At 38.5% G+C, this 15,057-nt stretch overlaps 1 protein-coding gene and 2 long non-coding RNA genes across 7 annotated transcripts; 1 reads left to right on the forward strand and 2 right to left on the reverse strand.

Moving 5' to 3' along the window:
- The first annotated feature begins 307 nt into the window (after window positions 1-307).
- Window positions 308-3,589, forward strand: LOC144203240 (uncharacterized). Of its 4 annotated transcripts, XR_013327634.1 has the most exons (7): window positions 308-626; window positions 806-894; window positions 2,483-2,526; window positions 2,823-2,909; window positions 2,986-3,130; window positions 3,207-3,344; window positions 3,422-3,589. It is a non-coding gene; the product is annotated as an uncharacterized LOC144203240 (long non-coding RNA). The 4 variants fall into 4 exon arrangements; XR_013327637.1 differs by lacking the exon at window positions 3,207-3,344 and having other exon boundaries at window positions 317-626; XR_013327636.1 differs by lacking the exon at window positions 2,986-3,130 and having other exon boundaries at window positions 320-626.
- A 929-nt stretch (window positions 3,590-4,518) lies between these two features.
- LOC144203284 (uncharacterized) lies at window positions 4,519-5,900 on the reverse strand. The gene is made up of 3 exons (XR_013327648.1): window positions 5,854-5,900; window positions 4,736-4,811; window positions 4,519-4,646 (listed from the first exon to the last, which is right to left on the reverse strand). It is a non-coding gene; the product is annotated as an uncharacterized LOC144203284 (long non-coding RNA).
- Window positions 5,901-7,127: 1,227 nt separating this feature from the next.
- Window positions 7,128-14,713, reverse strand: eif4ba (eukaryotic translation initiation factor 4Ba). Of its 2 annotated transcripts, XM_077726886.1 has the most exons (15): window positions 14,569-14,713; window positions 13,086-13,226; window positions 12,583-12,791; window positions 12,336-12,452; window positions 12,157-12,211; window positions 11,808-11,951; window positions 11,332-11,454; window positions 10,855-11,028; window positions 10,505-10,772; window positions 10,294-10,382; window positions 9,955-10,198; window positions 9,841-9,878; window positions 8,658-8,787; window positions 8,184-8,256; window positions 7,128-7,983 (listed from the first exon to the last, which is right to left on the reverse strand). In XM_077726886.1, exons 1-15 carry the CDS (start codon window positions 14,579-14,581, stop codon window positions 7,909-7,911), a joined length of 1,893 nt encoding a protein of 630 aa, XP_077583012.1. In that variant the 5' UTR covers window positions 14,582-14,713; the 3' UTR covers window positions 7,128-7,908. The 2 variants fall into 2 exon arrangements, with proteins under 2 accessions (XP_077583012.1, XP_077583013.1); XM_077726887.1 differs by lacking the exons at window positions 8,184-8,256; window positions 8,658-8,787.
- Window positions 14,714-15,057: the final 344 nt, after the last annotated feature.

Below are 15,057 nucleotides of genomic sequence, written 5' to 3' on the forward strand. Positions count from 1 at the left end.
TATATATATATATATATATATATATATATATATATATATATATATATATATATATATATATATATATATATATATATATATATATATATATATATATATATATATATATATATATATATATATATATATATATATATATATATATATATATATATATATATATATATATATATATATATATATATATATATATATATATATATATATATATATATATATATATATATATATATATATATATATTCAGTTAAAAGAATAAGTTAAAATGCCTAAGTGTTTAACTTAATAAGTCTTCAATGGTGGATGAAGCATTTTGTCCAAAAAATGACTAAGTGTTTCACCCCATTTCCTTGGATAAAACGTTTCAACACCTATGCCCAAGGCAGTTCGGAATATAACCTTTTACATACACACACACTGACTAATGCACGTTATTATGAAAACAATTTCTATTTTGTGTTTTTCTATGTTTAATGGGCGTGGCCGAGGTGAGAGTTCAAATAGTCGATGTCATCCAGCAAAATGGCGATTGAGACTGCACGGGCGTGTACTGCAGAGCTGCTCAGAGCTGACGATTTGACGAAGAATGGCTGTCAAACTTCTCACTAGACGTTGCTGCACATGTTGTATGTCGTCGTTTGGGGATTTCGAAGCCCCGGTTCTCATCTTAAGAGTGATCGTTGACGGTAGCATGCTCCGTTAGCGTGATGCAGCCATGAGGGCAAAATGTTTGCAAACAAATTGGCTGCATTGCGTTACCGATCGCTCTTTGTTTTAAAACTAATCATTCCTTTGTGTGTTTCAGTCCCTCAACGAGCACCACTGACTACTGGGAAACATCAAGAATGTGGCCGAAACGACCAGAAAGGATCAACTCGTCGACGCCATAACCAAGTGGGTCATTTTTAAATAGTTCCGATTTTCCCCGTTTAACATTTAGACGTCAGCTTTCAGTATTTAAGGATTTGCGCAATTGGCTCGTTTTTCGTCCAATTTTGAATGAAATCACTAAATGACTTTGCGTTTTTTTAATTGCAAAAATCTGTGGATAAGTCATTGACTTACCACACTGTGGTTGACAGTCAACCACACAAATGCATTAGTGGATGCGAAAGGATTTAACAGTCATCCCTCGATTATCGCGGTTAATGTGGACCGTGATAAATGGAAAAACCGCAAAGTAGGGTCAACCCAATTGAATTTAATTAAAAAAATACTATAGTGGCAAGTGGGGTAGCTTCCGCTTGAGTTTCAGTGTGGCTTTTCACATTTTTCTGATTTTAAAAAAGTAATATGCCATGTAGTGATGTAGTGGCACGAGGCACTTAAATAAATAATATAATTTTAGCCCCTTAGCTTTCTTTAAGACCTCAGGGTTAAACAGTAATCCCTCGATTATCGTGGTTAATGTAGAAAAGACATGGCTGCTATAAAGGAAAAATTTAAATTAGGGTCATTTCTATTGAATTTAATTTAAAAAACATACTATAGTGGCAAGTGAAGAGTAGCTTCTGCTTGAGTTTCAATGTGGCTTTTCACATTTAAAAAAGTAGTCTGCCATGCAGTGGCACTGAGCACTTAAATACATTATATAATTTTAGCCCCTTAACTTTCTCAAAGACCTCTAGGCTAAACGGTAATCCCTTAATTATCATGGTTAATGTAGACCAGACATGTTGCGATAAAGGAAAAATTTAAGGTAGGTTTATGCATATTGAATTTAATTTTTAAAATAAATACTATAAATACATTATATAATTTTAGCCCCTTAACTTTCTCAAAGACCTCTAGGCTAAACGGTAATCCCTTAATTATCATGGTTAATGTAGACCAGACATGTTGCGATAAAGGAAAAATTTAAGGTAGGTTTATGCATATTGAATTTAATTTTTAAAATAAATACTATAATGGCAAATAGAGAAGTAGCTTTTGCTTGTGAGTTTCAATGTGGCTTTTCACATTTTTCTGAATTTAAATAAATAATCTGCCATGTAGTGGAACCGCTAATATTTGATGGATTAAAACAATCATGTACTTTTACCCCATTAACTTTCTTAAAGACCTCAGGGCTTGGATCTTTTAACTTTTAGTTTTAAATGTGGTTTTGACAAAATATAAGTGAGGGATTTATTCAACCATAGTGCAGGGGTCATTTTTGACTCGTGTATGGTAAAATAACTTTTTTTCTTGGTGTAAGAAGAGAAAAACAAGCATTTTAAGAATGAATAGATTTTAAATGATTGACTGAAAAACTCAAGGCATTCAAGTATTTAGCCCCAAATGTTTTATTTTTTTCAAAATAAAAGATTTCCCCAATTCTGGTTAAACCTTCCTTGCGAATGTATTTTTACACAAATGCATAGATTGATTCTGGTGTAACATCCAGCACTGATCTATGCATTTTTTCAAGATAAAAGTTGAGACATTGCAAATGTTTTTTTTTTACTTCACTTTGTATATTGACCCTTTTTTTTGTTTCCAGAATTCCACCCAAGTCGAGATGGACTACACCACTCCCTGATTCTGGTAAAATCTCACTTGCAAATGGTTAAGTTAAAAAACATTCGCAAGGTCTTTTTATTTTGAAAAAAAAATGTAGATTAATTCTGGTGTAACATCCAGCACTGATCTATGCATTTTTTTCAAGATAAAAGGTAAGCCCTTGTGAATATATTTTTTACTCAACCATTTGTAAGGTCTTGCCTTTTATTTTGAAAAAAATGCATAGATTGGTGTTGGTTTAATAGCCAGCACTGATCTATGCATTTTTCAAAATAAAAGTTGTCCTAAACTTCATGTATTGACCCCTTCTTGTTTTACAGAATTCCACCATTGAACAGATAGTCTCAGATGCCTTAATTTTTTCTCTGCTGGATTGTGAACCAGTCTGACAATTTTCAAAATAAAAGGTAAGCCCTTCTCATTGTTTTTTGAACAAACTGTGTACTAACCCCCCTTTTTCAATTTTCGAATCTTCTCCACCAGGGGGTGGAGAAGATTCGATTTTTTACGATGCTGGACCACCAACGGGAACAATCTACAAACCTTTTCAAAATAAAAGCTGGAGCTTTTATTTTCTGGATTTCCTGCTGGTGACAGGAGGAATTACTTCATTTTTTCAAAATAAAAGGTGAGCCCTTCTCATTGTTTTTTGAACTAACTGTGTACTAACCCCCCTTTTTCAATTTTCGAATCTTCTCCACCAGGGGGTGGAGAAGATTCGATTTTTTACGATGCTGGACCACCAACGGGAACCAATCTACAAACTTTTTCAAAATAAAAGCTGGAGCTTTTATTTCCTGCTGGTGACAGGAAGAACTACTTCAAGTTTTTCAAAATAAAAGGTGAGCCCTTCTCATTGTTTTTTGAACTAACTGTGTACTAACCCCCCCTTTTTCAATTTTCGAATCTTCTCCACCAGAGGGTGGAGAAGATTCGATTTTTTACGATGCTGGACCACCAACGGGAACCAATCTACAAACTTTTTCAAAATAAAAGCTGGAGCTTCTATTTCCTGTATTTCCTGCTGGTGACTGGAGGAATTACTTTATTTTGTTCAAGTTTTTCAAAATAAAAGCTTTTAAATGTATGCATGTGTTTTGTCTTTAACAAAAGATGCAAGTCACAATCAAAGTTAAAATATTTTATTTACAAATAAACATTTTAAATTTGGAAAAAACACTTAGAAAAATTAAATAAAAAAAATGAACAAAAAAAGGGCAATATACACTTAGAAAAAAATGAACAAAAAAAGGGCAATAAACACTTAGAAAAAAAAAATGAACAAAAAAAGGGTAATAAGCACTTAGAAAAAAAAATGAACAAAAAAGGGCAATAAACACTTAGAATATTTTTTTTAAAATGCTGGGGGGATAAACACTTAGGCAAAAAAATTGGGAAAAAAAAGATGGTGGAATCTGTAGGTAAAAAAGCTGGGGGAATGAATATAAAAATTAGAACAAAAAAGCTGGGAGAATAAATTGAATATCCAAAAATTGTGGGTATATAGATTTAGCTTATATAATATTTTTTAAAAAGTTGGAGCAATAAACATTTAGATTTTTTTTTTTCAAAAAGCTGGAGAAATAAACTTTTAAAAGAAAGTTTGAGCAGTTAACACTTGGAATATTATTTTAAAAAGCTGGAGAAATAATATATTTAGGATTTAATTTTTTTTTTAAAACCAAGGGGAATTTAACATTTTTTTTCCATAGCTGAAGGAATAAACCATATTTTAAAAGAAAGTTGGAGCAGTTAACACTTAGAATATTTTTTTTATAAAGCTGGAGAAATAATATATATTTAGGATTTTTTTTTTAAAACCAAGGGGAGTAAACACTTGAAGAAAGAATAAACACTAGTCTTGTACTTGGGAAATTGACTTAAGAAAAATCTACTTTAACAAATGAAGTTTCTAATCTTTAATAATATCCTTGTGGACTTTACCGATATAAGAGGTCACAGTTCAGTGAAACCTCACCATAAAGATCAGATATCACATCATGGAGTTCCACAAGATTATAATATTTAAAGCTTTTATTTAGTTTGGATGAAGACTTGGATACTTTGCAATAAACAAATACGTTAACCTTTGAGAAGCCTGCCAGTCATCTCTGAAGTGCAGATAAGTCACAAGTGACATGGACCTGATGTGTACAAAGAAGAAAACAAAACTTAATATAGAGAATTAAGATTCACCAAAAAGGCTTAATGTTTTTTTTGGAATTCACTTTACCTTAATCTGGCCCAATCTCCTCTCCTTTAACCTTGAGGGCGTGTTCTGGACACTCTGGAAGAGCTGCATCCGGATGCTAAAAAGAGAGAACTTGATTTAACCAAACTAGTTGGGAGTTGCAAAACTATTATTGCAAAATTGAGAAATCTTACAACAAACTTAAATAATATACAATCAAGATAATGAATGAAAATAAGTTAGTGACTGCTACGTGCTATTCTTTTCCCTTTTCAGACAAGGCGATTAAATATACACAATAGCAATAACAGTTAAAAGAAAGTTGACGTAACCATTTTTGTATCAATATTTTTTATAGTGTGAAATCAGAACAATTACACATTGGAAATGGCACTCGTGGTGGAATCTATCTTTACATCCAACATTAGTTGTACCACTGGATGTAATTTAGGAGAGAGCATCCACCCATCAAACTAACTATACTCATGTTGATAAATCTGACAAAAAACTTATTAATATACGATCAAGCTAATAAATGAAAATAAGTTAGTGCGCCCTGTTGTGCTTTTCTTTTCCCTTTATCAGACAAGGTGATTAAATATACACAGTAGCAATAACAGAAGAAAGTAGACATAACTATTTTTGCATCAATGTTTAGAGTGAAATCAGAACAATTAAAAATTGAGGCGTTTAGTACAGATAAGGCGATTAAATATACACAGTAGCGATAACAGTTATAAGAAAGTTGACATCACTATTTTGCATCAATAATGTTAAGTGTGAAATCGGTTTACATACAACACAAGTCGTGCCACTGGATGTCATCTAACCATCAAACTAACTATACTTACATTGACATCTCGACTTTGTTTGATTAGATTAAAAGTATTTCTACACGACGGAATAATGGACAGAAAACGGACAATACGATTAAAGCCAAATGAAAAGTGTCGTCGTGTCACTAATGCTAAAATAGCTAGTCAGATGCGGCACACATCTGGAGAGGAAAAGGATCTCAAACTTCAATTGTCGACGGTGTGTTGAAGCTGGCATTAAAGTAACAGATTAACCGGCGTTTTGGGCTCAATCGATTACTAATAATAAGTCTCACGATGGCGTGATAAAACGCACTTATGACCGTAAAACGCAAGAGAACTTACCTCGTTCGGATACATGTGTCTCGACCGCCGGGATAGAAATGGCTTCCTGAAAGAATGAGGTACCGCGCATGTGCCAAATTTAAACAGCTGGTTGGCCTACGCACAATAGCTGTTCTTTTTTGTTGCAGCTAACAACTACTGCCCTCCTGTGGCGTGGCGTAATTTTGCAATTACCACGCTCATACAGTAAAGTGAGGATCTTGCTGCTCATCTATGGAATTCCCCTATACATCAATAAAAATACCAATCAAAAATACTTACATCTAAAACTCCCTGATAACCAAAGCTTTATCAGGATGATAAAATCAATTTTTCCTATGAAGGAAAGAAAAACAAGTTATCTGGTGGTGATTTAGATATAATTTATTAAAAAAGAAACCCAACAATAACTCTGTTTTTTTTTTTTTTACTTAATGACCAAGGATTTTTATTATCGTAGACTCTTTCATCAGTTTCAGGTTAATTACAGAAAATGTTTATAGTACAGCGTTGTTCAATGTCTCCTCATTGCTTTAATAATAATAATAACTTCCTTAGGAGTGCTGGTCACATATCTGTACAATATGATTCTATTTCTTTTCTATTTAATCTGTACAATTCTGTGAAGTCATTTTAATTAAGTCATTAATTACCAAATGTAGTTCACCGCCTGCAGAAATGAAGGGAATCCCATTTGAGCGGTAAATCTGCAGAACATTGCAGCTGACCTTGGGGTGTGTGTGAGTGGGGGGTCAGCGCAGCAGGGTCCCTACCAGCTGCCACCAAGAGTTTATGTTGCAGGGGAGCACTGGCTGAAAAAACATTGTTAAAATGTCTCCAACAGACCACACTACCCATCAAGGATGCAGCAATTGTTGGAATAATGTGATTCACGAGTCATCATTCATATTAGGATTTATAGCAAAATGAAATATTTAATGTGATAAATACCTTTAAGCTCAGTTTGGTTAACTAAGTTTATAGTAATTATGAAATATTCGGTATAGCAATAATCTGTTGTGAGCCCACACAAAATGCACATTGTGCATTATGTAAATACCTATAGTGAAATTTACATTTGATTTCCACATGGCAAAAATTGGTGTGCAATTAGTTGAACAAATCTTTGAGAAGATGAAGGGTCCAAAATCAAGCTGCTCATAATTTGCATTGACTTATCTTATTTAAAACCAGATCGTATACTCATGTTGATACTAGTTTATGTCATGAAAACCTCTCACAATGTAGTCCTCACAAGTAGAAAATGACTGGCAGACAGCAGTGGAGAATGGGAAGACTGGCAGAAAAGACTTTAATTGAGGCGATTTCATCAGAAGGTGTAGAAAGAGAACGTCTGTACAACCATTAGGGGAGAACAATAATGGCACTTGAAAGAATCAAAGTGAGCCATGACTCATGGTGCTTCTTGGGTGTCTATGGAAATATGTGTCAAAGCCTTTGCTTTTGTTGTACAGTGAACACACAATGCCGAAAAGCCATACGACTAAGTTTTAGAATATAGTCCGTGCTGGAAGACAAGATTCATGATTTAAATTTAGAGAGCAAGAATTTAAAATGGGTGAATATACTTGTCACATGATTAATAAAAATGAATGCATCGATGCGGAAACATGTTATCGTATTGAAGAATTATTAGTTAAGGTTAAAAGTCTATTGTAGCTTTTGCTGCATCAGCTGGGATCAATTGAGCACACCTTTCATCCACAAATGTACAATTTTTTTTCTCCCACTTTTTTCATTTATTTATTACAATTTTTCAACTTTATCCATCACTTTCCATGAGCTGGAGACGCTTTACCCCTCGTTAAAATAAGTCCAGTAAGTGACTATTGTGAAGATCCTGAAGGAGTCGTCAGAGTTGAGTCAAGGAAGGAGGCAAGAACAGAGGAAAAAGGGAAAGGACAGGTTTGAAGAAAGAGGGAAGGAGGGGGGGGGGGGGGGGGGACTGGTGGCTGCCCCTCCCTCGGGGGCTTGCTTCTGCATGAGGAGAATATAAACTATGTGAAATGATTATTATTCTGATGTTCATTCGCTCCTCTTTTTTTGCCATCTTTTCTACTCCACATCCCCAGCGTCGTCATCGTCTCCATCCATTAGCAAAGCAGCGTATTTACTGGCTGAGCTGAATTTCTGCAAAAGACAAGCAAATCAGACATTTTCAGCATGTTGCATTTGTCCAAATAATTCAGGTTAATTATTGTATTGCCTGCTTGTTGTGATGGTTTTGGTCTGGACTAAAATGTGGAGGAAGAGGAGGAGCCCAAGAGCTTTGTGAATAGCCTTAAGTAACTAAAACACCTGCCAGGGTACGGACCCAGTGACGGACTTACGGGGGCTGGGTTTTCGTTGCATTTCTTTGGCTCGGGCGGTGGTCTGGCATCTCGGTCTCTTCTGTTATCCTTTCTATAGTCAGAATGAACCCGTAGGTTAACATTCATCAGCGGGACTCATAAAACTTGCCAAGAACACTCAATTATGAAAAAGCTTTAACACTACAGGAGCACTATAAACTATCCACTTGGATCACCTACACTCTGCAATCAGAGATGGTCACCAATAGACAGCGTTTTTCTTTAACTCGTGTGACTGCATGCTAATACTGTTGTAGCATTCCAACTACCAACTGGGCATTGTGAGCCTCCATTTTAGCACAAATCTGAGAAAGTCCACAACTTTCAAAAGAAACGGATGCATCGGCAGTCGTGTGATTAAAAGCGGGTCATTCTTTGCAGATGCCCTCATGCTAGCTCCCTGTCTTTGTTTTGTTAACAACTTAAAGAGTTGCTAAGCTGTAAGTGGCTGACCTGTCTGCCTCCTTTCTTCGGTCTCTGTTGGGACCCTCTCCTCGCCCTCGCCCCTCTCCAGGCCCCGCGGGCCCACCTCGAGTCCGTGGGGGGCCCCGGTCCCGGTGTGCGCCATCAGCCTTGTTCTCATCTTAAAGGAGAAGCCAGATAGTTGAGAGAAGGGTAGGACTGTAAACTGCTGACTACACTTAGAACATGCTACAGCAACAAATGCCATCAGTGGCCATGACTGTTGGAGGAGCAATGAGAAACAGATCGGAAAATTAACAGTTGGACAGGCAGGTCCAGTGAATCCCATTTCTCCCTCCATACAGCTTCACCTTTAAAGTCATTTTTTTATGGACAGTGTCCCACCCCCGCTATTTGCAAGGTAGACCAGGCCAAGAAATTCATGGTATCGTGGCAGCAAGATTAGGTCAAACCACTAATTTGGGCTCAAAGAAGACCCAAAACCTTCTTTAGAATAATTGGCACCAAGATGGCACCATAGCAAAACTTTTACTGCTTTGATCCAGGCCCAAACCCTGCCAGATATGAATTTCTTAGCAAATGACATTCTGTGTGGTGGTGATGTTGGTGGTCGAGAGGGAAGGGGGGAGTGATTAGGTGAAACCACAAAAATGTCATAATTGTTTTATAAATACGTTGTCTGAAAACAAGGCAGGTTCCCAGAAAGTCAGGACACTTAGAAATGATAAAAACAAAAATAATGCAATGTTGATGAAGTGCCAAATTGTAATATTTTATTTGGGAGAGAAAAATAAAAGACTATGACAGGTTAAACCTCTAAACTGAAAAACTGTAATAGAAAATGTAGATTTCCATGGAGTAAAGAAATCTTTTAAAAAAAATATAAAACAAAAATAGTTTCCCAAATCCATGCATTCAGTTTGTATCAATTTGTAGTGTCCCAACTTTTGGGGAATTCAGTTCATAAACCATTCTATTTTCCTTGCAATTTTCCACTTTGAATCTTCAGGCCATAACAATTTTTACATATTTGAAAATGATCTTAATTTTAAATACCACTACCGACATTCAAATAAAAAAAAGAGTGATGGACTCTTTACAAATACGGTATTTCCAATATTTTGCTAATAGCAACACTTTTATATTTGAGGAGTGACTTAGACAGGACTCAAGTTTGCTTAAATCCCCAACTGTGTCCCAACGTGAGCCTTACCCTTTCCAGATCCTCGTTCATCTGCCGAATTTGATGCACTATAAACAAAGAGGAAAGAAAAATCTAGCATTACATACAATTTGTCCTCGATGGAAATGGAAAGCATACCCTCACCTGAACTTGGGAGGAGCCGAACCAACGGGAGAGACTGGGGCGTGCCCTTCGGGTTCAGCAGAGCTGGAGGTGGCTGCACTTCTCTTGGCCCAAGCATTCTCCTTGGGGGGAGGTGCAGGCATCACCTTCAGCGGCTCCTTGGCAGGGGGAGGCTGCGAGGAGGATGCAGGGGGAGAGGACTCGTCTTCTCTCCCACCAAAATCCTCATTCTCCCCAGAACGCTCAGAGTCTCGACACCGTGACCCTGGCAAATGAGACAAAGGGAAGCTTAAACACACTAGCCACCAAAACAAACCACATATATAAATAAGGCAAAGTGCGCGAAAAGGACAATCTCACCTCTTCCAGAACCACTTCCTTGCTGGGAGGACTCACTTCCTGTACGAGATCTCTCAGTAGGACCTTCCTCACTTCGCCAGCTTGGGTCTCTGCATGTAACACATTTAGCCAAATGTCTAAAAACAGTCTCAGCTTTATCTCAAACGGCGTATTTGCTTCAATTTCAGCACAGCATTACGAGAACTGCTTTCAAAGAGGGCAAACCACGCACTTGTCTCGTATCTTTCTGTCAGGGCCACGGCTTTTGTCCTCTTCCAGCTGCCTCTGCAGCCTCTCTTCCTGCTTTTTCAGCCTCTCTTCTACCTCGCGTTCCCTGGCCGCCGTGTCAACGGGCTTGGCGGCACCAAAGATGGAGGCGGCTCTGCTGCCGGAAGTCGGTGCGGCAGCAGGAGAAGTTCCTCCACCGGTGCCACTGCCGGCCTCCTCGTCCTTGGGCACGCTGCGAGGCTTTAAATTCAACTTGGGCCTCTGCTGGGAAGCTGCCCCGGGGAACAAAAAGGTTCACATGCAGACCAATCTCTGAAATCAAAACAACTGACAAATGATCAGAGCCTCACTCACCTCTGTCATCGTGCTTCTCATCCCGTTTTTCGTATCGGTCGTCATTGTAACGATCCCTGTCTCCGTAACGATCTCGATCGCCAAAACGATCGTTGCTACCTCGACCATCATCATAATCACGACGGAAGCTGCTGCCAAAGGCACGACGGCCTCCTCCGCCACGAGAGTCGAAACCTAAAATGCAACGGGCAAAAGATGAATCACTTGTGGGCATCATTTGAGGAGTTGTCATTCTTACATCTTTTAATAGTGCTCAATGGCTCTCTTTAATCACCTATTTATTATCAATTTAATAGACTTGTTGGTAGTTACAAGTGACCCTTACTACCAAAGGATCATTTTAAGCATTTCTAACATGCTCGGTGAAATGAATGTTAAGAAAAATGGCATAATCACGAGTACAACTTGAACTGGAAACTGCAAATGTATGGCCTTGTGTTTAACAGCGAGAACTACCCAGGCAGGACAAGGTCTCACCTCCACGATCGTAATCTCGACGATCTCGGTCATCGTAGCGATCTCGGTAGCGGTCTCTTCCGCCGTCGTAATCCCGTCGTGGACCATCTCGGAAACGATCCGACTCGTAGCGATCTCGGGATCCTGGACAAAATGATTTATGCATCTACTTATTTAGCCATAACATTTGCTTCTTTCATTTTTGTTGCCTTTTTAACTACTTTACTATTGAAACCTAGTTTAGATAGCTGGAATATTTTAGTGATTTTATCCACTCCTCATTTGGCTTGTTAAGTTTTTTTCCCCGCTTCCCCTGGGGAAATGGTATTGCATCAGTACATGCATCAGTATGTGTTTGTGGCTGCAATAAACTACTGAAGTAGTAGTACAAACATATAAACAACCCTTGCCCGGTTGCATTCCTGAGAAATAAAAGTAAATGTGGAAAAAAGCTGCCACTGAAAAGAATTCTCCCATCAACCTTTAATTTGACTTACTTTCTCCAAAGGCATCATCCCTCTTGGGAGGTCCCTCATCAACATCTCCACTGGGCCGAGCCCTCCAGTCACTGTCTGTCTTGTCAGGGCCCATATCCGCCATTCTCCCACCGCGGTCTCTGCGCCCCATTCCACTGTCTCGCTCTGAAGTAGAAAGACACCAGTAGCGTAGATATAAATAAAACTACTATTTCTTTTGATCAAAGGGGGTAATTGATCATAAAAAATAAATAAATAAAAATCAAGAGATACAAGTACATTGCATTGTTTTTCTTATAAGAATACATTGTAATACACTTTTAGCAGTATCACCTTGCACTTGTAAAAAGCTTGAAAAAAACCTTTTTACCTTTATCATTGGACTGGCCCGCTATATCCACACGGATCCTTCGGTTTCCCAGGTTCTATTGGTATGAACAGATTGGCAGAAACAAATTAAAAAATAACATTTTACAATAGGTGACGTGCTCTGCAGAATTAAAGCAGAGAACCTGACTAAAAACTCAATTACATGGTGCATTGCCTCACCTCCTCGTGGAGACTTAATGCACTCAGGAGAGACTCGACATCATCAAACTCAGCGTAGCCAAAGCCCTTCAACATCTCATGGTTGGTGGGTTCACGAGGCAGACGCACTGCACTGATCTGAAAACAAAAATAAAAGACTTAAACATTAAAAAAATGGTTCAGCATCAGAAAAACAGAAAACAGGCAGTTCTGACCAATATGACATGCAAATATTTAAAAATAGCCAGCATAGACAGTTAATACGTACTGCCAAGCCGCGAAAGAAGTCTTTGATTGACTCTTCAGTGATATCATAGGGGAGGTTGCCGAGAAAGGCAGTATATGGAGGGCTGGATGGCAGTCGAGAGCGGTCAATATTGGGCTCACGCGCCGAACGGGGTGCGGTGGGCAGGATGGACCGATCAATGGACGAGCCTCCTCGGAAGGAATCCTCATCTGCGTGCCATGATACTGATACTGAAAAGTGTAGAATAGGAAAGTTAAATTAGACTATTGTCAATATTTAAAAAAAAAAAATATATATATATAAATTCATCGCATCGTTTGATACATAAATTATTTCATGTTAAAAGAATGCAAATTCAAATGTATTCATCTGATATTAAACAAGTGAGGACAGTTGGATATATTTGTTTCATTCTTTCTCTCGATGTTATCTTATTTTCTGTTTTCTGCATCACAATTGTAAGACTACAATTGTGATGCAGAAAACAGAAAAGAAAATAACATCTATTTGAGTGTGAGGCTCACCATCCCCGTCCAAGTCGTCCGTTTCATCAGCCCAGCTAGAGGTTTTGACAGGGTAGCTAGGTGCCGGGGCATTGCCTCCGCTTTTGACTGCCAAGAAGTCAATCAGAGGCAGGGTCTTCCCCTTCTTATTCTTCTTCTTAGCTAAAGGAAAAATAAACAGTTTGCACACTGACGTGGGATGCTATGACAAGAATGGAAACTTCACTAGAAAACTTTTATCTTGTTTATATTTGAGTACAACTGCGTCAAGTTATAGTTATATGGTATGATCAACATTTTAACTTATTGAGAAAAACGAATAAACTAACATATATTTTATTAGTAAATATTGCTACTGTGAAAATTATTACCTATTGCAATAAATACCATTTCATAAAAACTTCCAAAACAATATTCCCCATAAAATCAGAAAAGTAAACAGAGTGGTCATGGAGCCGGATGCTAGGAAAAAAAATACATAAAAAATACCTTTACATAATTGTTATTACGAATTGAATGCTTTGTGAATTCCAACATGATTTGCATTTAATTGTTAACGAACTAATTACTATCTCCCCTCCGTTTACATTTGTGCCCTACCATTTGTTTCCAAATCAATCTTTTTTAATTCAACCATGTGCAAATACATGATTTGTTGCAAAAACGGCTGCGTGATTGCTTTATTGATCTTTTTTTTTTATGAATCGGCGAGAAAAGATCCTGCCAAGGCCAGCCTGTGGCAATCAAATGTCAGATGTCCAAAATCACGCCATTCATAAGGGTGACTACTCTGAGGACTCTACCGCAGCTTGGTCAGCACAACGCGCGCTGACGGGAGTCTATCGCCGATGACTTGTCTGGCTTTTACGGCCTAGTACAAGTCGCAGAACCACGGTTCTCGTACGCAGTCGTCGCAGGAACTTGGAGCCGAAAGATCGCGGACCGCTCGACGATGAAAGGCCGCCACGGTTGTGTATAGGACGCGGAGTCGACCGCCGCAATCGAGCGGGTCTATTCCCGCACGGACGGCGAGGATGGCGGACGTACACGTGGGGTTGGTCCTCGGATAGCCGGCCCAACGGCCCAACCCCTCCTCCATTAAACGCGCTTGCGCCCATTGCTGCCGAGTGTGTTCCGAGCTTTAAGCTAGCAGTTTGCTAACACGTCACATAGCGATAAATGATACGTATTGGCACCCGATCTGAGGTGTACCGACAAGAAGACCAGACAAATCCGACTTGTTGCTCCAAAAAATGGAAGTGACATGTGGTTAAAATGTTCTGACGGAGCGAGTCGTTGCTCCTTGTGGTTACCCTCCGTCAACGGTTTCGCATGGGCCAGCATAAAAAAATAGCAATCGACCGAGGATCGGCACCGGATAACGACGAAATGAGCGGAGATGTTCTTATAACGAGCAAAGCCAAAGTGATCGGTGCAATTCGGGGTTAAAACGAGCTGAATTCTATTCCAAGCGACCCTATCGGTTCACCCACATAAACCTCACCTGACGCCGCCATGTTGGAGAGCGAGTTCGCGGCAGTTCCCGGATGGAAGCGTCAGCGGGTTATTCTCGGGAGCGCGCATTCGGGTTCACGTGCTCTGCCACACTCCCACGCGCTGTTCAAAATTCAAAATTATCTTCCTTCCTTGGATGAGCGAGCCGCCATTCACACATGCCATATTTATATATGTATTTTTTTATATTTTAGACGAGGGGGAAGTACGTTTCTCGCTTGTCCAATGTAATAATCCCCTTTCTAATATCACTAGGTAACTGCAGGCATAGGTTACTAGTGATAGAGAATTGTCACTGGTCAAACACATTATGGATTTCTAGGAAAGTTAATGTTTACAATAACCAGTGATTTTAGCAGTGACAAACTGGAGTAGAGTAGGGCTAATTACCAGGAAAACCAATTACGACAACTTCACTATTCTACTACTTATCTTTTCCCATTATTTTAATAATGTATGAAACAAAACACAGCGATGT

This window comes from Stigmatopora nigra, chromosome 10 (assembly GCF_051989575.1).
Source record: "Stigmatopora nigra isolate UIUO_SnigA chromosome 10, RoL_Snig_1.1, whole genome shotgun sequence".
Classification (NCBI taxonomy): domain Eukaryota; kingdom Metazoa; phylum Chordata; class Actinopteri; order Syngnathiformes; family Syngnathidae; genus Stigmatopora; species Stigmatopora nigra.

Coding starts and splice junctions, on each gene's coding strand:
- eif4ba (XM_077726886.1), bottom strand. Junction 10,773..10,854: donor TGAGAAGCACGATGACAGAG/GTGAGTGAGGCT, acceptor TCCCCGGGGCAG/CTTCCCAGCAGAGGCCCAAG. Junction 8,788..9,840: donor TGAACGAGGATCTGGAAAGG/GTAAGGCTCACG, acceptor TTCTCCTTTAAG/ATGAGAACAAGGCTGATGGC.